Source organism: Leptinotarsa decemlineata, unplaced genomic scaffold, assembly GCF_025532065.1.
Source record: "Leptinotarsa decemlineata unplaced genomic scaffold, Ldec_3_MD MMD2_tig00003736_RagTag_RagTag, whole genome shotgun sequence".
In the NCBI taxonomy this organism is placed as follows: Eukaryota; Metazoa; Arthropoda; class Insecta; order Coleoptera; family Chrysomelidae; genus Leptinotarsa; species Leptinotarsa decemlineata.
The window spans coordinates 6,621,417-6,648,387 of NW_027412593.1; the positions used below are offsets into that span (position 1 = coordinate 6,621,417).

The 26,971-nt window shown below is 33.3% G+C and overlaps 1 protein-coding gene across 3 annotated transcripts in view; it reads right to left on the reverse strand.

Moving 5' to 3' along the window:
- LOC111507951 (uncharacterized) overlaps positions 1-26,971 on the reverse strand; it is a 353,913-nt gene that overhangs the window by 228,277 nt on the left and 98,665 nt on the right. For all 3 annotated transcript variants that reach the window (XM_074178365.1, XM_074178366.1, XM_074178367.1), the window contains 5 exons: positions 17,599-17,820; positions 9,223-9,603; positions 7,972-8,360; positions 2,010-2,361; positions 1-1,958 (listed from right to left, as the gene is read on the reverse strand). The exon at positions 1-1,958 is cut by the window's left edge and continues 26,482 nt beyond it. In XM_074178365.1, coding sequence (XP_074034466.1) covers positions 1-1,958; positions 2,010-2,361; positions 7,972-8,360; positions 9,223-9,603; positions 17,599-17,820 — 3,302 coding nt within the window. The remainder of the gene's footprint in view (positions 1,959-2,009; positions 2,362-7,971; positions 8,361-9,222; positions 9,604-17,598; positions 17,821-26,971) is intronic.

Here is a 26,971-nt window from a genome sequence, read left to right on the forward strand (position 1 = left end):
GAGGATAGAAAGTTGACCAAGTGCTTCCAACAGAATTACGTCGGTAACACCTTTTCGAGTAGTTTCAATATTGAGGGATAACTCTTCTACTGCTTGGGTTACGTTGTTGAATACCAACTCTGTTACCTTATCTAAAACTTCTGAGAAAACTTCATCTGTTGTGACTGTTTTTTCGACAGATTCTCTATCGTCTTTGAGAATAGGAGTGTGTTGTTTGATTTTAATTAATGAAGCTAGTATCGTTTGAGTAGGATTGACAAAAGAGTCCAAAACATTCAGGGTAACCACACCTGCGTGCTTATCGTTGGGATCTTGAACTTTAATTACATTCAATCCTTTCGACAATTCATCAACAGGAGTTCTAATTCTATCAAGAAGTGCTCGTCTGATTTCTTGTGTTAAAGATTTTTCACCAGAATACCTAACAGCTTCTTTCTGAACTATTTTCATTTCTTTAACAAGAAATTCCACTGGGACTAAAAGTTTGTCTAATACCTTTTGTACCAAATTTGAATACATCTGATCACTATCTTCATACGCAATCGTTTCTTCAAGACTGGAAAGAGCTATTTGTATATCTCTAGCAGTGTCAATGAACTTTTCTAAAATGTCAGATTCTTCAAATGACGATATTTTTTTGGATGAACAGTCGGATGAGAGCGACAACGACCGATTCGATAATTTTCTTGCCTCACTTGCCAGTAACTTATCCAGTTTCGAATGAATTTCTTTGACAGTGATACGCATTTCTTGATTCAATTTTGATGGCGTCATTCTTCCAGAAGTTTCCATATGACCCACATTCTCTTTCAAAAAAGCAATTTTTTCAATGAGACAAAGACTTTTTTGAATATTCAAACCACTCATTTTCAATATATTTGAACACGTTTTTTGTATTAATGTGTGCTCTCTTCCCCTTACTGCTATGCAGTTTTCTATAATGATCAAATTTTTCTGCAGTTCGAATATAGGAGGTGCCACCAATTCTACGACTGATATGTCAGGAGATGTGACTTTTTGTTCCAATGTTTCAAAAACTGTTTTGATATCCTTGACAGGTTGTCGAATATTTTCAATGACCTCCATGCTGGTATTCGCAATAGCTGTTGTAGACTTTTGTGTGGATTCTGATATTAATTGATTCTCCACTAATACCAAATCATCCAGAATATTTTCCAAGTTCATCTTCAAGTTTTTTACAGTTTCTAATACTTTCACTGGTACGTGTGGTGCTTTTGCAACTAATACTTTTGGATCAATAACTAATCCGTCTCCTTCTTCCCCTTGTAAATCTCTTTGGAATGTATCAGGTGTATCTAAACTGACTCTTTTTTTGATGGTACCGCGTTTGAATCCATCTTTTGACATCTCGTCAGAACTTTGAGAAGATTTCCTCTTTCTTGGTGAAGGTTCTTGACTTTCGCTCCTGTTCACTCTCAGGTCAGAACCGATTTCGTGGGCGGTATGCGGTGTTAAAGGACGTCTGTCATCATCACCAGGCAAACTAGTAGTTTCCGTGATAGCAGCCACCTGAAATGCCCGCTCCTGTTCTAACTGGTTCCTTCCTGAACTTATCGCACTCTCATAATCTTCGTAGGATTCTGTGTCTAGATCGGCAGCCCCCGCCAAACTCTCGTCTCCTCTGTCTGAGTCTAGAGACAGATTTTTGGATAAACTGTAGTACGAATTGTTGCTTTTTTGAGAGTCTGACTTTCGAGGAGGCCTTTTAGGTCCCTCTCCACTAGATGTCAGTTCAATTTTCAATTTTTCTGATGTAACTGATACTTCGTTCGTTATGGAGAGAATTTCATCGAAGTCAGCTTCTGTTCTGAGATCCTCTTCAGCCGACTGGAAGTAATCGTCTGAAACATCGACAACCACAGCTTCCATGAGTAGATTACCAGATGTCGAAGACTCTTTGACAAATCTCAAAGGGGGAAGTTCGACGACATTATGGCCTAGAAAAACAAACTTACACGAGTGATCATATCATTACTTCGTTAGTTTACCCGAAAAATGCTCCGAAAGTTGTTCGGCGTACATTTCCACAATTTGAATTGCTTCTTCTTCGGTTAAATCTGGAGTCTCATATAAAGAAACAGATACTTCTTTTCCATCAAATGAGAATGAGAGTTCTCCGTGATCAGCAATGGTTATGGATTGGTCACCTGCTGTGTCATATAGTTGAGAGGTTCTCTCTTCGTGAATGGTTGACAAAGAGGGTTGTCGGACCATTTCTGGCCTTGAATGTTGTCCTCGTGATTTTTGATCCTCAAAGCCGAGTAGAGATGCAGAGCTTGCTACCGTGCCCATACAATTACGAGCCTCGCAAGTATAAGTACCCAGGCAACAAGTTCCATCCTGAGAAAAAAGTGTTACTTACCTTGTTGAAATTTTTTGGTGAAAAATACTGGGTGTAAATACTATAAGAAAAAATTTCAAATACTTTCTTACGTCAATTTTAAATATTGAAAATGCTTTGATAAAATGTATGGAAGATATAAAAAAGTATCACTTTCTTTGAGTTTCACATGAATGTTAGAATAAGATCTCCTTTTATCAAATTCCTCAGTTCTTGATTATTTTTTTCTCGTTATCATAGTTGGCTGTGGGATTAAATAGAATCTACAGACTATTTTGCAATCATTAGAGTGAACTTCATTCGTTTTCTACTTCACCATAAATATAAAGTATTTTTAAATGTTATGTGAATATTTGAGAAGGCAATTTTATTTATTCTTTATTCAATTATTGAAAGCAATTCAAACAAGTTCATAGGCTGACTACATGAGTCACTCTGAGAACACTCCTCATTAATCCATATTTTAAAAATGTTGGTTTATAATACAGTGCATTCCATTCGATACGAGACACCCTGAATTAACTTTTGGTGCAATGATTTGCAGGAAAAATAAATAAACACGTCAACCCTAGTATACAGGGGGACACATTTTGATATATTCATGTCATCCAGAGCATGTCACCTTTTTTTGATGGATCACCCTTTATTGTTTCGCATTATCAGATGTTCCATGGTGAGCAGATTTCAGCATAATATAAAACATATGGTCTGAAGCTCATGGTTCGGGATCTACAATTTATTTGAGTTGAAAACGAGCCGCTTTGGAACAATGGGCAGATTTCAGCATATTATAAAACATATGGTCTGAAGATTATGGTTCGGGAGTTGAAAACGAACCACCTTGAATAACTTTTGGAACAATAATTTTCAGGAGAAATGAAAAAACACCTCAACAATAGTATACAGGGGGAAACATTTTGCCATATTCATATTTGATCTAATTTTCCCTGTCGCACACACCCCTAGAGCATGTCACCAGTTTTTTTTTTAATGGAACAATTGTTTTGCATTATCAGATGTTTTGCATTATCAGATTATCAGATATTTGTGAAGTATATTTAAAAAAGTCTTATTTTGTCTAGTTGAGTTTGAATTCGATATTCTCTCCATTTTGTATTTGTCTTATTCTAGAATAACGATTACCTACCATGTGAAGCTACAATTGGTATTTCTGTTTTTGTGAATTCTTGGGAAACAATGGTTTATACGCTTCAAGAACGGATTGAAATAGTGAGTTTGTACTACGAAAATGGAAATAGTGCCGGAGCTGCTGCCCGTATGTTCGATGATAATCATGCAGGATAAAATATACAACACAAATACGTTTCGGAATTATTGAACAAATTTATGGAAACTAGATTTATTAACAATGGAAAGTAAAACCGTTCAGAAGTTGTCAACGATGTAGCTATTTGTACTGCAGTTTTAGAGCATGATGGACTAATGGAAAATTCGCAATCTCTTACCAAGTTATCTCGAAAATCAGGAATCAGTCGTACAAATGGATCCTTCGTATTTACAAATTTCATCCATATAGGATTAGATAGATCATGAATTGAACGAAGATGATTTCGATAGGCGTATCGAGTTTTGTGAAAGTCCCACTGAACGGGTCAACTTACATCAGAATTTCTTGTATACAATTTGTTTTTCGAATGAATGTACATTTAGTTTGAATCGAAAGGAGATTCGGTAAAATTGTCGATATTGGAGTGATACGAATCCTCCTTTATACCCAATGACCTCAAAAACTGATTGTTTGGGCAGGAAATTTTATCATTAATGATAATTTGACTAGTAATAAATATTTGGATATGTTGGAGAATTGAATAATACCATGCATCAATAGGCAAGTTAGGAAGATATAAATTTATTCGAAAATGAAATAGTTTTTCAACAGGATGGTGCACCTCCTTATCATGCAGCTCCAGTGCGACAATTTTTAAATGATCATTTTCCTGGTAGCTGGATTGGCAGCTACAGAATGGCCACCAAGGTCTTCAGATCTCACTCCTGTAGATTTCTTTCTATGGGGTCATTTGAAGTCTGAAGTGTATGAGATCGAATCAACAACATTAGAAGATTTAAGAGAGAATACCATGAGGCATTGCAAAGAAATAACTCCAGAGATTCTCAACCATGTGATGGCGGCAATGAAAGCTCGTTTGTACCATTGTATGGAAGTTGGTGGAAACGTTTTTGAACATTTACAATAGAAAATATTTTTCTTCCCATTGTCCAGGCATCAGATTTTGATTCAAGAATTATTAAAAAATCTCTTTTTCTTATTTATTGCTTCCATATTTGTCTCTGGAACGAATATTTCAAAATATGGCCTCCTGTATAATTGTTGACCTGTTTTTTTATTTTTCCTGCAAATCATTGTTTCAAAAGTTATTCAGAGTGGCTCGTTTTCAACTAAAATAATTTGTAGCTCCCGAACCATAAGCTTCAGACCATATGGTTTATACTTTGTTGAAATTTGTTCATCATGATAATGGAAAATAATATAGGGTGATCCCCTATTGCACACCCATGCTCTGGGGGTGCGATAGGGGAAGTAATATCAAATGTGAATATGTCAAAATGTGTCCCTCTGTAAACTATTGTTGACGTGGTTTTTTATTTTACCTGAAAATCATTGTACCAAAAGTTATTCAGGGTGGCTCGTTTTGAATGGAACCCACTGTATAATAGGGCGTTCATTATTTCATATTTTATGGAATCGTATATACACATATATTCCTGAGGCTATCGAAGTCAAATTCGAAACACAATCTTTTGTTATCAATTTATTCAAGATTCAACCAATACGATGAGGTTTGTTCAAAAAATAAGGCAAATGTTCAAATTTTTCGTGTTACGTACATTCGATTGGCGATTCTTTAATTTTTTTATGTTGGCACAATCGTCTCGAATATATGTTCACAGTTTCAGCTGTTTAGTTTGTCAGAAGTGTTTTGCGTGTTCAGCGATTTTATGCTATTGAAGAAAACAATAAGTTTGAGAATATGCATCAAATTTTGTTGAAAAAATTATGGAATCAAGTGCTCGAAAACACTTTTCACAGAAGGTCGAGAAGATGTGAATGACGATACTAGCGCCCTAGACGCCCCAGCGTCAAATCACTATTAGAGAAGTTGCTGAGGATGTCGGCATAGATAGCGGTTGGATAATGCCATGCAATTTTTTTGGAAATTTTGGACAAGAAGCCTGTGGCAGGGAAGTTCGTTCCAAAATTACTGAATTTTGACCAAGAAACCGTCGCATGAACATCGCTCAAATTGTTGAATGACGTCAACGACAATCTAGATTTGCTCAAGAGGTTTATAACTGTGGAGGAATCATAGATATATGATTGTGACATCGAAGCCAATGGAATCGTCCCAATGGAAGAGCCCATCAGGAGAACCAACACCAAAAAAAGCACGCCAAGTTCGATCGTCTGTCAAGGCGTTGTTCACTGTTTTCTTCTATTACCGTGGCGAAGTACATCAGGAGTTCTTGCCACATGGTCGTATAGTCAAAAACGACTATTATCTTGAAATTATGAGCCGATTGCGATACGAAGAAAATATCCGGTGTTCTGGAAAACTAATTATTGGTGTTTGCAACACGATAATACACCTACTCACTCGTTCGTATTTTTTTGGCCAAAAACAATACTGTTATCATGCCTCAGCCACCGTATTCACCAGATTTGAGCCCTACTGCGACTTTTTTCTGTTTTCAAGATTGAAGCGACTAATGAAAGAACAACGTATTGCGATGATTGAAGAGACATATCAAAATGTGCATATCAGAACAGCTTCGAGGATTGGAAAAAACGCTGGCGCAAGTGTATTATATCCGATGTGGACTACTTCCAAGTGGACAAAATAAGAAGCGAATGAATGAATGAATACTGCCTTCCTAAGCCAAAAATATGTATCTCAAATTTCACTGAATTTCTCATTCCTTTATATAAGGACACTTTGAGTTGTATTCAACCATTTCCTTAGCGAATTAGACGAATCTCGTCCGTATTGTGCAGCTGAAGTGCTAGAAATATAGGACGTATCTCAAAAATGAAACAAAAACCTGAGCAATTTGGACGTAACTCACATTTCTAAGCAAAACGGCCGCTTTTCAGAGATGCGTCTACTTCGCCTAGGATTTCTATCAATTTACAATTTGACTTTTACAGAGATACATCTCCATCACTCACAATTAGTAGCTTCCCTGAGTGATATCTCAATTTTCCGCAGTATCAGCGCTGTGAAGAGTTCTTATCAGTCTCATCTGTAAAGTTTGTTGTTTAGTCATCAACTCTGTCAAATGCAGTTTGAAAATCAATTTTTATAGTAGAAAAGATTAAGAAAAAGTGAAGAGAAAAAAATTACATGTTTTTATATTGCCAGTAATATCTTATAAGGTGAGTAAATACAAAATTTACCACCGAAAAAAAGAAAATTTAACCCTTTATGTTGACTTTGAGGTTAACTTTCAGACATCGTATATTATTGTTTTAGATCTAATCATGGACAAATCTAATGGATCTCGGAGACGTCACTTAGTTATGTTGACTTTAAATAAGAAAATAAAACAAGAGTTCTTTAAGGAACGTTTAAGCAACGAATATAAACGGGCACGTCATTTCGATGAAGAGTATGTCCCTTACAAGTCCAAAGAGGAAAACTGTGACCACGCAAAAAACAAACGAAAAATCTTGAAATGCTTCGCAGAAGATAAAAATTTGTCTGGGATTATGAAAAATTGGTTGCAATTCTGGGACACTCTTCCAGTATCAGTAGAGAACTGAACAAAATTTATGTTTCTCTATTTGTATTCTAGTTTACTTTTGGGTTTATTTCCAATATAAATCTGTATTATTCTCTGAAAAATTATTTTAATATCCACGAATGTAGCGTATTCTTCATGTAACACATTATTAATGAATCATTTCTGGATAATTTTTCATTTATTATTCAATATTCTATCCAAGTCCATGTGGTAAGAAACAGAATCAAACGTTATCTATTAATTGATCGTTAGCGCAAAGAGACGTATCTCAAATTTTTGTTCACAATTCCTCAGCCAATTAGCCGTATCTCAGTTTGAAACTAAAATAGTAGTTTATGTAAGACAAGTCAATTACCATGTCATTGTCGTGTCAATCGTTATTGTATTTACCAAAAAAAAACCATAACAAAATTTGACTATGTAGGTGCGGTTTTGAAATTCATTAAAATTCCTTATATCTCAAAACAAGGAAATTTAAGATACGCCTTTTTGACTCACGAGGGCAGAATAGTTTTTTGAGAAAAATTGAAAGTAACCTTATTTTTTGATCAGACGGCGTATAGCTGTCCCTCGTGCACCCTCGTGCATAGTATTCAGAAAAGTTGGCTATTACTTCGAATTTTGGACGTTACTATAGTAACTGTACATGGTTATTATTATAATATCAGTTTACGACAATATGGCAAAAAAGTGTACACATCTTGTACATTTCGTACAGATTTAGGTGAAATTGTTATCACTTTTGAGTGAGAACCGGTTGAAAGTCGACACATAAAGTTTCTATCGCGTTTTTATTGTTTCGTCATTATCAACAAAACTCTACTCACCTCTCCTGACGTGATTCGATGAATATCCCCAGGTTTCAATTCCATACCGTCTTTATACCATTTCAATACTGGCTGGGGCACACCGATGACTTTACATTCTAAATTAACTGCACCTTCGTCGGAAAGTACGGCTCGCAAACATTCCAGAAATTTCGGTTTCCGGAAATGTTTGGGAATGAACAATTTCAGAAAACAGGACGTGACTGAATGTCCGAAATCGTTTGTAGCAACACATTTCCATTCCGCTTGGTCATTCAGTTCCACTGGTCTAATGTCCAAGTGGCATACTCCCAAATTTTCACGGTAAATCGTATACTTTTCTGGTTCGTTGGTCACTGGTTGGTCATCTCGGAACCAGGATATCAGAGAGAGTGGCGTAGTTACACTTACTGAAAAATAATTGAAAGTAAATGTACTGAATATTTTGAAAAACCAAAATTTTTATGTAATCGACGGCAATGAAGATATCGAATGTCTAACCATACAGAATCAGTACTTTCAATAATACAATCATATATAGTGCAAATTATATAGTACTTATGCAGTGCGAATAAAAAAGTCGAAATAAATTTTCAGATTATCAATATTTCAAGATGCAAAAACATTTCAAATTCAATGTATAAAAGTGTATATCATATTTAAATATAAAAGTTTTTAGAATATTCAACCATGAAAATACCTGTACTATATTTTAAGACAAACGAAATTTTGTAATCATCACCAAGATTGTTTCATGAGAAAACTTTGACAGTTATTCGAACATATTTATTAAAATTATATCTTCGAAAAATTATATTTTCGGAAAGTGGATTCAAAGTTTCATTATAATTCAACAGTCACATAAACAACTTACCTACATTTTATACAGTAGTTAAAATCTTGTGAGAAATTAAAACGTTAATTCAATTTATATTCCTAACTATCAATTAAAAACGTTTTTTTTATCACTGACTTGAACTGCATGAATTTTGGTCATTTTTCAATACAATAAAAATTGAATTGGCGTTCAATTTTGCAATAATCTGAAAGCAATAATTCATTGCCATTAGAAATCACCTGTCATCTGAAATATAATACATTTCAAGAATAACCATCTTGTTTTTGTAACCAACAAATACATGCAAATACAATGAATTGAGTAATGAACGTTTGGAATAATAAAAAGTAAAACAGCATTCCATTAATATCATACACTAACCAGAATCCATCTCCTTCTTGAAATATCGCAATGATTGAATAGTTTCATCTCACCTTGAATTGTAAATCTGAACGGCTCATTGATTCTAGCTTCACTGCTCTTAAGTCCATGGAGGAATTTTGGCGCTTGGCTCCTAGACACCAACTGTTCTCGTTCTTCATCGTTCAGTTGGCCTTGGATGTCTTCAACAGTAAGTTCGGCAGAACTTCTCGCTTCACCCATGCAATTTTTGGCAATGCAACAATAGGATCCGAGAGAATTTGTTCCTGTTAGTTGATACACGTCACCCGGTTTCAACTCTTGTCCGTCTTTAAACCACCTCAATAGAGGTGTTGGAGATCCAACCACTTTGCATTCGAAGGATACCAGTCCTTCGTCTGTTAATATTGCCTTCAATGTATCCATGAATCGAGGCTTTTTGAAGTGTTTAGGAACTGCAAATCAAAATGAATATGGATGAGTAACACCCGTACGAAAACTTTTGGCTGGAATTTTCAAAATAAGAAAAGTAGCACAGCAGATTAGGAATAGAAAATGTATATCAACATAATAGCAAGTTCAGAAAGAACTATAGAGGCAACGGAAAGAAATTAGCGAACAAACATGTGTTAGGCTATAAATCAAGATTATGTCAACTTTGAAAATAACTGTTTGTTGTAACATTGTAATCAGTAGTTGTACAGATATGGAAAACAAATATTGGAACTAATCCCAATGCACTCCGGACGAGTCCGCTATAGCAGTCGACCAGTTTCAAATTAGAGATTTGCACTGTTCAACTCGAGCAACTGATATGTTAAGGTACGTATTCACCAATACAGCGAACACGAGCGAACAAGAGCGAATAAGAGTGAACGAGTATTCTGCATCATTAATCGTCTGGTGAGTACGATCTAGCGAACGAGCGAACGTATGCTTGTTCGCGTTCAGAAAAGATCGAGAAGAAGAGGGTACATCAAAGAAAATACTTGTTCGCGGTCGTTTAGTGTGAACGGGAATTCCGTTCGCTCGCTCGCTAGCCCGTACTCACCAGACGATTATTGATGCAGAATTCTCGTCTCGAACTCGAACTCGAATTCTCGAACTCTTGTTCGCTCGTGCTTGCTTTTTTGGTGAATACGCACCTTTAGGTAGTAGCCAGTACCCAACGATTAACTTGCTTGCTAACTCTAAAATATTCACGTTCACAAAGGAAGACAAGATACAAATTTTAAAGTGGTATTTTGGTGGTCACTCGTTTCGAGATAGGTACAATAAATCTATTCATTGTTGCATTCGAAACTAGGCCAATTCCGTCACAGACTACCATTTTTCGAATCAATGAAAAGTTCGAGAAATGTAGATGTGTTCAGAATCACCGGGCGTGTCGAAATTCCGATGAATCACGTCTAAAGCCCAATAATGAAGACCATCAAAATGGGGAAATAACAGTATGTGTCGCTGTTGAAGAAAGTAAACCTTGCATGGGCCGACAAATTGCAGATCAAATCAATGTGACAGAAATGTTCGGAATATTTTGGAAAGGAATAATCATCATTTTTATAAAGTACACAAAACTCCTGGCGACCACACATTAGACGAATGGAATTTGAAACATGTCGAAAAAAAATATACATTTTTGAAAAACGTATTATTTATAGATGAGTCATCATTTTTATCACGTAAAAAACACTCATCCATTGTTCGATATTGGTCTCGGCAAAATCAGCATCTGAATATTTATGTATGCACTCAGTACCGTGGAAGTACAGTGGAAGACTATAATATAGGTCCTTCCTTTATCGATGGTAACCTAACTGCTGTCGAATAGCTACAGCTAACACAAAATCAAATTATTCCAACAGTTTCTATCAATTTTGGGAACAGTTGGTTCTTAGTTACAATGCTTGACCAGTGAAACAATTCCTCCTAAATACATTTCCTGGTAGATTTCTATCTATACCGGGTACGTTTGAATGACCGCCCAAATTTAAATGATTTCTTCCATTGGGGGTATCTGAAAAAATGTGTCTATCTGCTTGAATTTCATAGAGCTATAAATATTGATGAATCAAGGGGCAAATCATTCAGCTTTGGGGCAGCATTACCTAAATGAACTCAGATATATGAGATTATTTCTGTATCATACAGTGCATTTCTTTAATGCCCCCCCTTTCATTTTTTGAAGGAGGCAACTCAAAAAATTTAAATTTGGGATAATGAAATTAATGCATGGATACTTTATTTTGAAGTAGAATTGACAAATGAAACTTCCAAGATGGCGACTGGGCACCATCTGGAAAAAATTAAATGGAAAGGGGCACATCTTTTTGAAGAGCCTAGCAAATGCTTCACAACACTACTGCAACTACTGCAAAATGACGAAACTTTCATTAATTGCCTGAATACATTGACATTTAACTACATAATACGAGGTAATAAGCTTGAGGTCACTTTAGAAGGTGCTCGGAATGGTTGTCTTGAACTTCTTGACACATGAACAGCCTATCCGATATTTCACGCCGAACATTTTCTAATACAGTAACGTCAATATCTCTACAAATATCTATTATTCTCTGCCCTATATCCAATATTGGAGCAGGTTCACTTTCGTACATCTCTTGCTTCAGATAGTCCCATACAAAAAAATCCAAAGTTGTCAAATCTGGCGAGCAGGCTGGCCATTCTGAAGGACCTCGTTGGCCAATCCAACGACTGGGAAAAGTAGTATTCAAATAGTTTCTCATTTGTCTGGAGTAATTTGGTGGTGCTCCATCTTGTTGGAATATAATATCCATATCGAATTCATTAGAATTGGCTGCGACGATTTCAGTGAAGAGAGGGTCAACAGTAATTTCCAGCATATCCAAATACAGTTTCCTTGTTGAATTTTCCTACAATATGGTTTCCCAATATTCCTGCCCAAACTTTATTTTTTCTGAATATTGGATATGTGTTTCCAGGAAAACGTGAGGGTTGGTGTCACTTTAATAACGTCAATTTTGTCTGTGAACATTACCGTTCGAAAAAAAAGTACATTCGTCACTATAATAAACATTGTGGAGATGATTCGTCATGATTTCGCAGAATTATGTTCTTCGATCAGGGTCATCTTCAGTTAATTGGTGTACCATTTTAATTTTGTATGGATTATACCTATTCCGCTTCAAAAGTAGGAGGAGACACCTCTCAAACATTCGCGATGGAATAAGTAGACTGTTTAGGATTTGCTACCATCTCACCAATTATTTGCACATGCTTTACATGTATTTCTTCATTTGAAAAAAGTATTTTTTTTCTATTATCACGCGCGCCTGCTGCCTCATTTGTAACCCTCCTTTGCACGCCTGCTGCCTTGGGCAGCAGGCGTACAAAGCTTGCCTGCTGCTTGCCTGAAGCTTGCTTCAGGCTCCCTCTCCGGAATCGGAAAATATCAATGGCTATTTTCCTAAATAATATATGACTTATTGATCCCAAAGATAAGGTTAAATAAATATAGTTCAAAAAGATAAAAAAACACGCTTTTAAAGAACATCGAACTAAAAAGTTGAAAATATTTCTTTAGAAAAAGCCTAAAACAATAACGAACGAAAAATACTATTATTATTGTAAAAAAATCGTGGGCGCTTTGTACCATATTTTTTGTATATCAAGCGCCCGTCACTTTTTTCACAAGGATACTAGTATGTTCCGTTCGTTACTGTTTCAAGCTTATTTGAAAAAAAAAATTGATTCAGTTCTATATTCTTTAAAAGCGTGTTTTTCAGTTCTTCGAACTATATTTATTATGTACACTACCAGTAGTTGTGAATTTGAATTCGAGTTCCCTCAAATATTTTCTACAGATAGGACGATTCCGAAAACATTTATTGAAAATCCTTTCCGTCTCGTGAAAGTTACGCGTCGCACCGTAAATAAAAATCGCTTCAATTTTTACTTTCAATGAACGAGAAATGACCATGTTAGAAATTGCTGACGTGGTACCTTTCTACTAGTAAAACCGAAAACTAAATGAGATTATTCTAACTGAACAATGATGTTCATTGTTGTACTTACTTTTTTTGTCGTTTATATCAAAAAATAACTTAACAAACTTTATCGGGTTATTGGAATTGCCATATGGCAGATAAAAAGGAATATTTCTAGAAATATGGATATTAATGAGTTTGTCTTAAGGAAATCAATAAATGTTCCGCCATTTTGTAGTACTTAGCTAAATATATTGACTTCATCTTCTAGGGTTGTGAACTATTCGTCAAAATGTATCACAAGTATTCGTCAAAATGATGTATCACAAGACCCCCGTTTCTATTTAATTTTTTTCCCAGATGGCGCCCAGTCGTCATCTTGAAAGCTTCATCTGTCAATTTCACTTCAGAATAAAGTATCCATGTATTAATTACATTATCCCAAATTTCAATTTTTTGAATTGACTCGTTCAAAAAATAAAAGGAGTGAACATTAAAGAAATGCACTGTATATTTGATTATTGTTGGTTGACTTGAAGCTTCATCAAATCAGGTTCGTAGATTTTTTTGATTAGCTTTTCCTTCAGTTTCCAGTTCGAAGCATGTCTTTCACTTTCGACTCACTGATGACAAAAAGGTAACAGCATCCATTTTTTCGCAAATAATTATAATTACTTGCAGATAATGGAGCTTTGACGTCGCAAAGTTTTTTCCTTAGAGTCAGATATACACACATTTTCATACTTATGAATCGGTTGTTCCGGTTTAGCGGACACAGGCACACATCAACAATGTACCAACATGTAGTGGTTCAAAGAAATAACTGACATTCCGTATCGAACAAGTCTCTAATTTTGGAATGATCGACTTCTATTGCGGACGCCGCCAAGAATGCCTTGAGATTTGTGTGTACCGATACTTATTTGCCACATATGTATAAGTTGTGTTCAGGAAATGAATCATAAGATATTTCATACTTATTCAACACAATATGGAATACACCTATAACTCTTGGGAAAGAAATTTTTTGGCTCTCTACTACTCCAACTTGATACAAAAAATATGGGAATCTTCCAAAGAAAGGAAGGAAGTAATCAATTTCAAAATAAGTAACTCTATACATGGATGTGTAGATCATGCAAAGAAGTAACTTTCAGACACAAACTGGAAGAAAGCTTTCCTGAAACAGCTACTTTCATATAAACATCAAATTACACGAAAGAAAAAAATCTTTCAAAACAAATACTTTTACATGAACACTGAATTATATAGAAGATACTTTTCTCTACTCAGTTTGTATTCCAAACATTCGGTATGGAATAAAATCATATATCATTCACAGGAGTTCTACTTTGCATGAATGGAAACAAATTGCACTTACATGGAACACTGTCATCCTCACTGGTAGACATCGATGTTTCGCTGTAAGACACTTGCCCTAAGGCTCTTCAGTACCAAATTGGATAACATTATAGAAAATACACACAATTCATTCATGAATTACGATTTTTTGTATCAAGATGGAGTAGTAGAAAGCCACAAACTTTTTTTCCCAAAAATTAATAACTCCTAAAAATATAACCCCTTCAATTCAAATAAGATTTCTTTTGGCTGGGATTTAATCAAATAGGTGAATGAATGTCATTACGATGTTATCGATGACATAATAAGATCAAACTTATCCCGTGACATAAAAATCGTTATTACATAACGAATGTTTGGAATACAAACTGAGTAGAGAGAAAAGTATCTTCTGTATAATTCAGTGTTCATATAAAAGTATTTGTTTCGAAAGATTTTTTTTTTCGTGTAATTCAATATTAATATGGAAGTAGCTCTTTCAGGAGGGCTTTTTTCCAGTTTGTGTCTGAAAGTTACTTCTTTTCATGATCTGAACATCCATGTATAGAGTTAGTCGTTTTCAAATTGATTACTTCCTTCCTTTCTTTGGAAGATTCCCACATTTTTTTGTATCAAGATGGAGTAGTAAAAAGCCAAAAACTTCCTTTCTCCAAAATTAATCACTCCTAAAAATATAATTTTATAATAGAGTCACATGAAGACTGACTTTTGAATTTAGTCCTTGGAACCTAGAGAAGGATTTGGAAGAACTTCTTCTATTGTCTACATTAGATAGAAATCATGCAGATAGTTGCAGTGCATTAAAAACAGCTGAGCCCACTGTCATAACGGAGCTTTCACAAGTTAAGTCTGAACTTCATTATCAGACAGAAACTGAACGGATTCTAAAAAACTGTCTTCAATGATATCTTCAAGTGGGATTAATATATTTCAACTAGGACCAGCTTCACGGCATAAAAGGAGCCATAAGTTACCTTACATGGTTCTGTGTACAAATTGGAGTTGAGTTTAGTTTTGAGAAGGAACAAAAAGAAATGAAAAGGGAGATATAAATGAGCTTTTGGAGAAAAAATTGTTATGGAATTGTCAATACTTGATGAGAATCCAAAACTTTTGCGGTTGCAGTTTTGTTAACTGACCAATGAAAATCTCACAAAGAAGTGTTACTAGAATGAATTGAATGGATAGCCTGATGAATCACGAAGAAAAAAAAACTGTAGTGAATTAGAAACATCTTCAAATAGAAAATTCTGAAGGCAAAGCAAATTCTGAGCAAATACAAATATAGTGGCATACTGAAGATAAACATTTGAGTTTTTTTCTGAAACTTCCTTATGCGAAATGACAATCTACGAAACTTGATGTAGTTTATTGTAATTTTCCCTGCGATGAGTTTACTGAATCGCGTCACACTTTGCAATAATTTGGAGAGCATTGCTCATGAGAGAATAAGAAGCAGAAGAAGAAGAAGAAACAGAAACCAGAAAATGTGGTTGAATGAAATAATTCTTACGAAAATAAAAGGTTTTGTGATGCTACTTTGTTTTTAACGTCGCCATCACTGAGAAGATGAATCGATTCCGACTTTCTATTTGTTTCGAACATCCAATTGCAAATCTGCCTTTTCAGGAATGTAAATTCAATTTCAATTGTAAGTTGGATCCAAAACAAGTATTCTGTATCAGAAATGACGCGCGTTTCACCATTCAAGTTGGCGTCTCCAGTAGATGGAGTAGAGAAGAGTATTGCTTTTCTGGTTATATGGCATAGTGTCAGTTTTGGATGTTTTTTACGTCTGATCTTGAAGGTTTATTATTTATTGTAAGATGAAAGTACAATTGATTCGCTTATTTGTGGTGATGAAAATATATTTTATGGGGATATATGATTCCAAAACTGATATAAAATGGATGAACATGATGTTGAGATTAGATAATGGGAAATTCCATTCGTCCATCTTTATGGTTCCACATATAAAGTCAAATAATGTTTGTTTGAAAGTGGTTGATAATGTTTTATTATGGAGTTCATTAGTTCGGACCTCCATTGTCTCTGATAATTCTGCAATCATTCGAAATCTATGAAAGAACAAATAAAATTAGAATAAATAGTCAAAATACCAATTATATTAAGCAATAAAACCTGAGCCTTGCAAGGAAGAGAATCCATCACACCCATTGCTTGTACTCCCCTACATCAGAGAATTGTCGAAAAGGATGAGAAAAATTGGATTCAAGTACAACATCAGAAGATGCTTTAAATCCAGAAATACTCTCCGCAGCAGCTTCACGAAAACCAAGCCATCAAACGTGGACTGCGATTCCAAGAATTGCATTTACCGGATACTCTGTGAGTGCGGAAAATCCTATATTGGTGGAACTAGAAGGCCATTGAAAGTCTGCATTGTCGAGCACAAGAAAAACACAGTGAGGGGAAATCGGAAATATCAAAGCATGTTTGGAATCATTATTATAACATCAACTGGTCTCAAGCTGAGATCATCCACAGAGAGGAACACTGGTTCAGGAGGAAGTTTAAAGAAGTTGCATATAGTTGTTCAACGACGCATTCAGCCAAGCTAGCGTAGAAATATGCAACATATGAAAACCTGTAATCAAGCGGACATTGGTCGACTCCTACCAAATGGTCAACTCCTGTGAAACGATCAAGTCCTGCCAAACGGTCAACTCCGGCTGAACTGATGAAGCGTAAAGAGGAAAGATGGGATAGGTGGAAGCGCTCGAATGACCTATGAATAGTCACTTCTCGGAGGAATAGTCCAGTCATCACTCGAAGACGATTGTGGATACCAACAACGGAAACGTCGTGAATTAACAGTTTGAATTCTTCTTTAATTTTTTCAATTTATTTTCAATTCTTTGTTTTTTTTATTTTTGTTCTTCTTCATTTCTTTCTACTATTGTGATTTTATTTCAGGTTGTATTGCTTAATATAATTGATAATTCAGCTATTGATTTCAATTTTATTTGTTCTTACATAGATTCCGATTCATATTAGACAATAGAAGTCCGAACTAAGGAATATCGTCAAACAATCCATTGGTGTGGTATATATAAATATCAGGAAAATTTCACCATGACCAGAATTTAGGTTACTCACTCAACATTTTGACTTCACAAGTAGAAATGGAAACGACACCGTCATCGCTCGTAGCAACACACTTCCATTCGCCTTGATCTGATGCTTCTGTAGGTTTTACTTCTAACATGTACCCTCCAATTCCATCTGCCATTTGCTTGTATCTTCCAACTGGCTGTTCATCACTGATTCTTCCTTCGGAGTTATACCATTGTATCGATTTTGGCCAGGGAGGTACAGCCACTGAAATGTAGTTGAAATAAAAAAGGATATTTTGACATAGATAATAAAATCTGATGAGTTTCAGTTATACATTCTGAATATCAAATAAAATGTTCCGAATGAATTTTTTTTTTCTCCACTTTGTAAGTTATACTTCTTTTGACGAGTTAGGGAAAAATCATGAGAGTAAATTTCTACGATGCGTGTGCACACCGTCACGACAATCCGACACCTTAAGGCGTTTTCTGGCACTCATGTTTTCAAAACGTATTCGTCTCTGATTCAAATACATTCATACTGGCGTTGAAACGATGACGTCACATCTATTATGATTTGAAACGTATTCATGATGATTCAATACTAGCGTGAGGTTGGTTTTGAATCGGAATTTGACGTTACGTTACGTCAGTTGTCAGTTTCTGCTTTATTTTGATTGTCATAGTTTATAAAGTGCTGAAAACATTTTATCAAATACGTTTTAAGGATGTACAAAATGAATATGTATGCACAAATCCGATTTTAACTGAGGTTAGATAAAATTGAAGAGTTTTTATTATTGAATTTGACATCTGACACAAACTGAATCATTTCATTCTGGCGACTGTTATTATTAATGACGTCACTACGAATGCTCTTGAATACACGCACAAATACGATTAAACGCCAGAAAAAACCTCTAGAGTTAACTTCTCCTTCTTCGATTTATACAGTCATTGCTTCTTAGTCGAGCGCATTTGGCCAGACTCCTCAAGTTCATAGTGAACTGCTACCATAAGTTTTCTCGTTAACTTTTTATTTGATCAAAACACTTCATTTTTTCACTAGGGGCCGCCAGTTCTCTCAATATGACTTTCACAAATAATACATCTATTATCGCACTGACGACCTCGTCAAAATTCAGCCTGGTTACTGGCGTAAGAGGCCGCCAGTCCTCTCTAAATGTCTTCCACTTCAATATTTATTTGAACTTGACTAAAAAAAACCCTCACTTCTGGACTCCACTTCGAATACGACATCCAAGTGCCATCTTTGAGGACGGTCGTTATCGGCACAACCGTTCTTTATCGCGATATGAGAGAAAGTCCCTGAAGGTAGCTGGTCAACATTTTAGTTTTTCGAAAAAAGTTACCAACGGAGTAAAAGTAAAGACATCTACGTATGTTTGCGTGAAAACTGGAATCTGCAAGCACGATATTTATTCAAGAGTTTTTGAACCTACAACACGTGTTTCGTATCAGTCGAAATATATATATATATATATATATATATATATATATATATATATATATATATATATATATATATATATATATATATATATATATATAGTAAAATGGATTAACAGGGTCTCTCAGTCAAAAAATCAAAAATCAAACTCTGCTTTACTTTGCCAAGCTTTCGCTTCTAATGGGAAGCTTCTTCAGGGCCTATAATTTAATGATTTTTGAATATTTTCGCCTTTGAATAATATTACAAATCATACTTACAGTAAAAATGAGTGAAAAACAATAAATTGAAGATAGAATTGACATAAAAGTTAACATGTATACGATTTTTTTTTTTTCAATGACATAAAAAAGAAAAATATCGTTAAACTCAATATACTCAAAATGAATTCAAAATCAGATATCAAAACTAAAGAAAATTGGATAAAAAATTTATCAGATATCATTATACCAGAAGATATAAAACATTTTCTCGCCTTAGGATTCAATTTCAGCTTGCCACCAACTACCACAGAGGTGAATATACCAAATTTACTCTCAGATATTGAAAATTTGATAACTGGGTTTTGTGATAGCAAAAAAAATCTTTTCAGAGCGAAGATAACAAATATCGTAACTAACTTTTTCCAAAAACCTCATGATAATAAAAATTATCTCAATTTCCTATTTGAAAAAACAAAAACATTTTTGAAGAATCATCCAGAATTGATTCTTACAAGATCTGATAAAGGTAACGTGACAGTTATTATGAAGAAATCTGATTATATTGAGAAATCTCTTGAGATTATCAATGATAGTGAATCTTATGTTGAACTTAATAGAGATCCCGTTTCAACAATATAACAAAAAGCAAATAAAATCATTACGGATTTGAAAAAATCTGAAATGATATCAGAAGATGAAGCAAAAACTTACATGATTTATAATTCCATATCACCCAAATATTATGGACTCCCTAAAATACATAAACCTGATTTGAAACTGAGACCAATTATTTCCTCCATTGATGCTCCAAATAGCAAAATTGCTCAAATGATCACTAAAATTCTCACTGATGCTTATAATTATGAAAATGAATTCTATATTAAGGATTCTTTCGATTTTTCCAATTTCATAAATGAAAAATCACTACCCCCTGGTTATATTCTGATCAGCCTTGATGTGATTTCACTTTTTAGCAATATACCTATGAATCTAGTGGAGAAAAGTATTATCAAAAGATGGAATGATATAAATAAAAAATGTTCAATAAACCAAAAAAAATTTATTGAAATAATTGGTTTCATCTTCAACTCAAGTTATTTCTCTTTCGAAGGTAAATACTATAAACAAATTCTTGGTACACCAATGGGAGCTACTATTTCTCCTATTATAGCTCAATACGTAATGGACGATCTTTTTGAAAACATACTTCCCAAATTGAGTTTTGAAATTCCCTTTTTAAAGAAATATGTTGACGATGTCATCTGTGCAATACCTTATGACAAATCTAATGAAATTCTTGATGTTGTCAATAGATATGATAAGAAGTTACAATTCACTATCGAAATAGAAAATAATCAGACCCTTCCTTTTCTTGATACAAGAGTTATTCGTAAAACTGATAATTCCTTGATTACAGATTGGTATGTCAAACCTACTAATTCAGGAAGATATATCAATTACTATTCCTTTCACAAAAAATCAGTTAAAATTAATTCAATACTCTGTTTGAAAAAAAGAATAGAAAAATTAGTACACCCTTCCTTCAAGCAAAAAAATCTCAGACTTCTTAGAGACATACTGATCGATAATTCTTATCCCAGAAAACTTATTAATAAAATAATTTTCAATACTGGCAGTAATACAAATTCTGATGTAATCAACAGAAATGTATGTAATGATAGTTCACCTATCAATATTTCTTATAAATATATACCTAACCTTGGAAATTTATCTTCAAATATCATAAAACTTTTTCATAATGAACAAAATATCAAAATATGCCAAAAAAATATTAAAACTATAAAGAATTTGAATACTAAATTGAAAGATAAAACTGATACAACAAAAAAGTCAAATGTAATTTATAACATTCCTTGTAATAATTGTAACTTGAATTATATTGGAACAACATCTAGAATTCTTAATGATAGAATAACTTCACATAAAAGTGATATAAAGCTCAATAAAAAATCATGTGCATTAGCACAACACTCTATAGAAACAGGTCATAAACCAAATTTCTCTAATATCAAAGTTTTACATACAGAAAAAAATATTTCCAAACGCCTTTTTCTTGAAATGGTGGAAATTAATAAGTCTTCTGATTGTATGAATAAGAAAACTGACATTGATAATCTCAGCAGTATATATAGTAATTTACTAGAACTACATCAAAAACATAATAATAATGAAAGATGTATCAATCAATAACTCTTTCATTACAGTAAAAAATTATCAAATCATCATACCCATTGAAAAATGACATTTATGTGAAGGTATGACATTTGTCAAACCCACAAAAAAAAATCGTATACATGTTAACTTTTATGTCAATTCTATCTTCAATTTATTGTTTTTCACTCATTTTTACTGTAAGTATGATTTGTAATATTATTCAAAGGCGAAAATATTCAAAAATCATTAAATTATAGGCCCTGAAGAAGCTTCCCATTAGAAGCGAAAGCTTGGCAAAGTAAAGCAGAGTTTGATTTTTGATTTTTTGACTGAGAGACCCTGTTAATCCATTTCACCATACATTTCTCCAGTCGCTAACATTATCCAATTCAAATAACAATGGGGTTCTTCGAAGAGATCGAACACAACTACGGTTTCCAGATCAGCAGAGCAATGAAGGAATGGAGTAATACAAACAAGAAACTAGCATCTTATCGGAACAGAAGAATTTTCCTCCTTCAATGCAGAAAAAACAATGTGGTACCTTCACATATAGAAAATAATACCAAAAATTTAAATATCCTTTTCAACTCTACAAATGGGAAAAATTCTTATGACATTCATAATTTCAATGACAACTTGAAGAAAAAAATATTGAATCTTGAAATTAAAATCACCCATAATGATTTAAAAAATTTAGAGAACATTTCGAACAAACAAACAAAATTTGTTACAGAATCAATTCCTATCAATATTTGGCTAGAATTTGAAAAGAGACAAACTATCAAATACAATAAAATTTTCAATGACATAAAAAACAAAAATATCGATAAACTCAATATACTCAAAATGAATTCAAAATCAGATATCAAAACTAAAGAAAATTGGATAAAAAATTTATCAGATATCATTATACCAGAAGATATAAAACATTTTCTCGCCTAAGGATTCAATTTCAGCTTGCCACCAACTACCACAGAGGTGAATATACCAAATTTACTCTCAGATATTGAAAATTTGATAACAGGGTTTTGTGATAGCAAAAAGAATCTTTTCAGAGCGAAGATAACAAATATCGTAGCTAACTTTTTCCAAAAACCTCATGATAATAAAAATTATCTCAATTTCCTATTTGAAAAAACAAAAACATTTTTGAAGAATCATCCAGAATTGATTCTTACAAGATCTGATAAAGGTAACGTGACAGTTATTATGAAGAAATCTGATTATATTGAGAAATCTCTTGAGATTATCAATGATAGTGAATCTTATGTTGAACTTAATAGAGATCCCGTTTCAACAATACAACAAAAAGCAAATAAAATCATTACGGATTTGAAAAAATCTGAAATGATATCAGAAGATGAAGCAAAAACTTACTTGATTTATAATTCCATATCACCCAAATATTATGGACTCCCTAAAATACATAAACCTGATTTGAAACTGAGACCAATTATTTCCTCCATTGATGCTCCAAATAGCAAAATTGCTCAAATGATCACTAAAATTCTCACTGATGCTTATAATTATGGAAATGAATTCTATATTAAGGATTCTTTCGATTTTTCTAATTTCACAAATGAAAAATCACTACCCCCTGGTTATATTCTGATCAGCCTTGATGTGATTTCACTTTTTAGCAATATACCTATGAATCTAGTGGAGAAAAGTATTATCAAAAGATGGAATGATATAAATAAAAAATGTTCAATAAACCAAAAAAAATTTATTGAAATAATTGGTTTCATCTTCAACTCAAGTTATTTCTCTTTCGAAGGTAAATACTATAAACAAATTCTTGGTACACCAATGGGAGCTACTATTTCTCTTATTATAGCTCAATACGTAATGGACGATCTTTTTGAAAACATACTTCCCAAATTGAGTTTTGAAATTCCCTTTTTATTGAAAATAAAATTAAAGAAATATGTTGACGATGTCATCTGTGCAATACCTTATGACAAATCTAATGAAATTCTTGATGTTGTCAATAGATATGATAAGAAGTTACAATTCACTATCGAAATAGAAAATAATCAGACCCTTCCTTTTCTTGATACAAGAGTTATTCGTAAAACTGATAATTCCTTGATTACAGATTGGTATGTCAAACCTACTAATTCAGGAAGATATATCAATTACTATTCCTTTCACAAAAAATCAGTTAAAATTAATTCAATACTCTGTTTGAAAAAAAGAATAGAAAAATTAGTACACCCTTCCCTCAAGCAAAAAAATCTCAGACTTCTTAGAGACATACTGATCGATAATTCTTATCCCAGAAAACTTCTTAATAAAATAATTTTCAATACTGGCAGTAATACAAATTCTGATGTAATTAACAGAAATGTATGTAATGCTAGTTCACCTATCAATATTTCTTATAAATCTATACCTAACCTTGGAAATGTATCTTCAAATATCATAAAACATTTTCATAATGAACAAAATATCAAAATATGCCAAAAAAATATTAAAACTATAAAGAATTTGAATACTAAATTGAAAGATAAAACTGATACAACAAAAAAGTCAAATGTAATTTATAACATTCCTTGTAATAATTGTAACTTGAATTATATTGGAACAACATCTAGAATTCTTAATGATAGAATAACTTCACATAAAGGTGATATAATGCTCAATAAAAAATCATGTGCATTAGCACAACACTCTATAGAAACAGGTCATAAACCAAATTTCTCTAATATCAAAGTTTTACATACAGAAAAAAATATTTCCAAACGCCTTTTTCTTGAAATGGTGGAAATTAATAAGTCTTCTGATTGTATGAATAAGAAAACTGACATTGATAATCTCAGCAGTATATATAGTAATTTACTAGAACTACATCAAAAACATAATAATAATGAAATATGTATCAATCAATAACTCTTTCATTACAGTAAAAAATTATCAAATCATCATACCCATTGAAAAATGACATTTATGTGAAGGTATGACATTTGTCAAACCCACAAAAAAAAAATCGTATACATGTTAACTTTTATGTCAATTCTATCTTCAATTTATTGTTTTTCACTCATTTTTACTGTAAGTATGATTTGTAATATTATTCAAAGGCGAAAATATTCAAAAATCATTAAATTATAGGCCCTGAAGAAGCTTCCCATTAGAAGCGAAAGCTTGGCAAAGTAAAGCAGAGTTTGATTTTTGATTTTTCGACTGAGAGACCCTGTTAATCCATTTTACCATACATTTCTCCAGTCGCTAACATTATCCAATTTATATATATATATATATATATATATATATATATATATATATATATATATATATATATATATATATATATATATATATATATACATCTTTCTATCGATGATGCGTCCATCAATTTGCAATTTACATCTGATGCTGCGTCCACCGCACTATTGCGTCCGTATACCGGACGCAGCAGTACAATCTTTCAATTTCCATCTCCTTCCATTGCATTACCTCATATATCGCATTTTTCTGTTGGAGGATTGGTTACCGGAATCACCCCTTTCGTTCGGACCATTTTCCAACAGCCAATCAGGAAACATTGCTGCATAATGATATTAGATTCGGACGCAGAATTCAAGGAAGTTTGAAAGAAAATGAATATTTTCAGTTGGAAGGAATACCGCCAGAAGCGCTCATAAATATTCGTTTTGAATATTTAAATTTCAATTTAATAATAATGTTGCGTCCATCAATTTGGCAACAGTGCAGATTGTCTACGGAAGGCAGTTGTTAGTATTTGAATTCACATTTAATATATGTTCGTGTATGTACATTTTTGATAAAAATTAGTAAAAGTGGTCGGGGTGTCAGAATACTGAAAATGCTTGATAAGTGGAAGATCCTTTTTTGAATACATGCATTTTGGAAAGTAACTATGTATAAACAATTACCGAGCTGGTGGCTCAACCACAGCAGCGGTAATGGATATAATCAGTGGCATAGTCGAGAGCCTTGAACAACGGAACCATACAGCTATCACGTTGTGCGACCTCTCAAAAGCCTTTGACTGTGTCAATCATGACATTCTATTGAAAAAATTATATTTTTATGGAATAAGAGGAGTTGCATTTTCACTTTTTGAATCGTACCTGAAAAATTGATTTCAGGCAGTTCGTTCCAATAATAGCACATCGGATTTTAAGGAAATGAATCACGGTGTACCCCAAGGATCTGTCCTGGGGTCACTTTTATTTATTATTTATGTTAATGAGCTAAGTAACTTCATAACTCCCTTCAAATGTGTTCTTTTTGCCGATGATACGTCATTTATATGTTCAAGTCCAGATAATCACGTCTTATTAGATCGATCTAAAGAAGTTGAAGAAAAAATTGAAACATGGTTTAGAGCCCACAATCTGAAACTTAATGAGGACAAGTCTTAGAGGCTACTCGTAACGACCCGTCAGTGTGAACAACTAGACCAGAATGTGAAGCTACTTGGTGTAACTTTAGACTCTAAACTGAATTGAAATGCTCATATTGATCAATTGAAATATAAACTGTCAAGCATATTATTTCTTCTGCGACAGCTCAGGCATATTTCAACCTACGAAACTTTGAGAACAGTTTATTTCTCACTGTTTCAGTCTCAATGGGTTACGTCATTTTACTGTAGGGAAAATCCTCGGCTGCGTAGTTATTTTCATTCAACAAAAAAAAGGCAATAGGAATATTAGGTAATCTAGGATATATAAATACGTGTAGACCTTTATTCATCAAACTCAGAATCATGACTCTTTCGTCCCTATACATTTACAATTCACTCCTTGAAATACACAAAACATTGTCCAACCTCACTACACATGTAGTCTGGTTCACATGTACTCGATTTAGCTCTTTTTGGTGACATTTTTCAGCCCTGTCCAAAAATTACGACCAAGGTGTCATTCGATTACCGTTGCCAAAATAGAAAAATTGTTATTTTCAATTTTTTATTAACAATAGAAAATTATAATTTTATAAAAAATACATTACACATTTTTTTTTGTTTCAATGTCTCATGACTAAAAACTAATTATTGATTTTTTTCTTTTAATTTTTACAGATATTGTTAATGGATTTATTATAAACAAATACATTGTTTATAAGCAATTCGAAAAAATTTTTTCTGCATTATGTTAATTGAAAAAAATCATGATTTTCAGAAAAAAATGGTTTCTTAAAAAAATTTTTTTGTTGCTAAAAAATGCGTTTGTTAATTAACAATCGTTTTTTGCAACTAAATATTAAAATTAAGGAACCCTTTTTTAAATCATGAATTCTATTGTTCCTGAGGGTTTTGAAAAAGCCTTTTACTAAAGTTGTAGTCCTATTATTTATCTAATTATTGATCGTTATTTATTGAAAGAAGAAAAATTTCAAGTTTTCAGGGAATTTACTAAATCAAAAACATACTGAAAGTTATTTTTAAAGTTTATTTAATCATATTTAGTACAGTTAAAAGTTTTTTTATAATTTTTATTATTTTTTTGTAATCTTTTAGATCGTTTCAGTGGCGGTGGCTGTGGTTTCTTCTGTAATTTCTTGTCGTGATGTTCCTTGAACCTCCTCCTCTT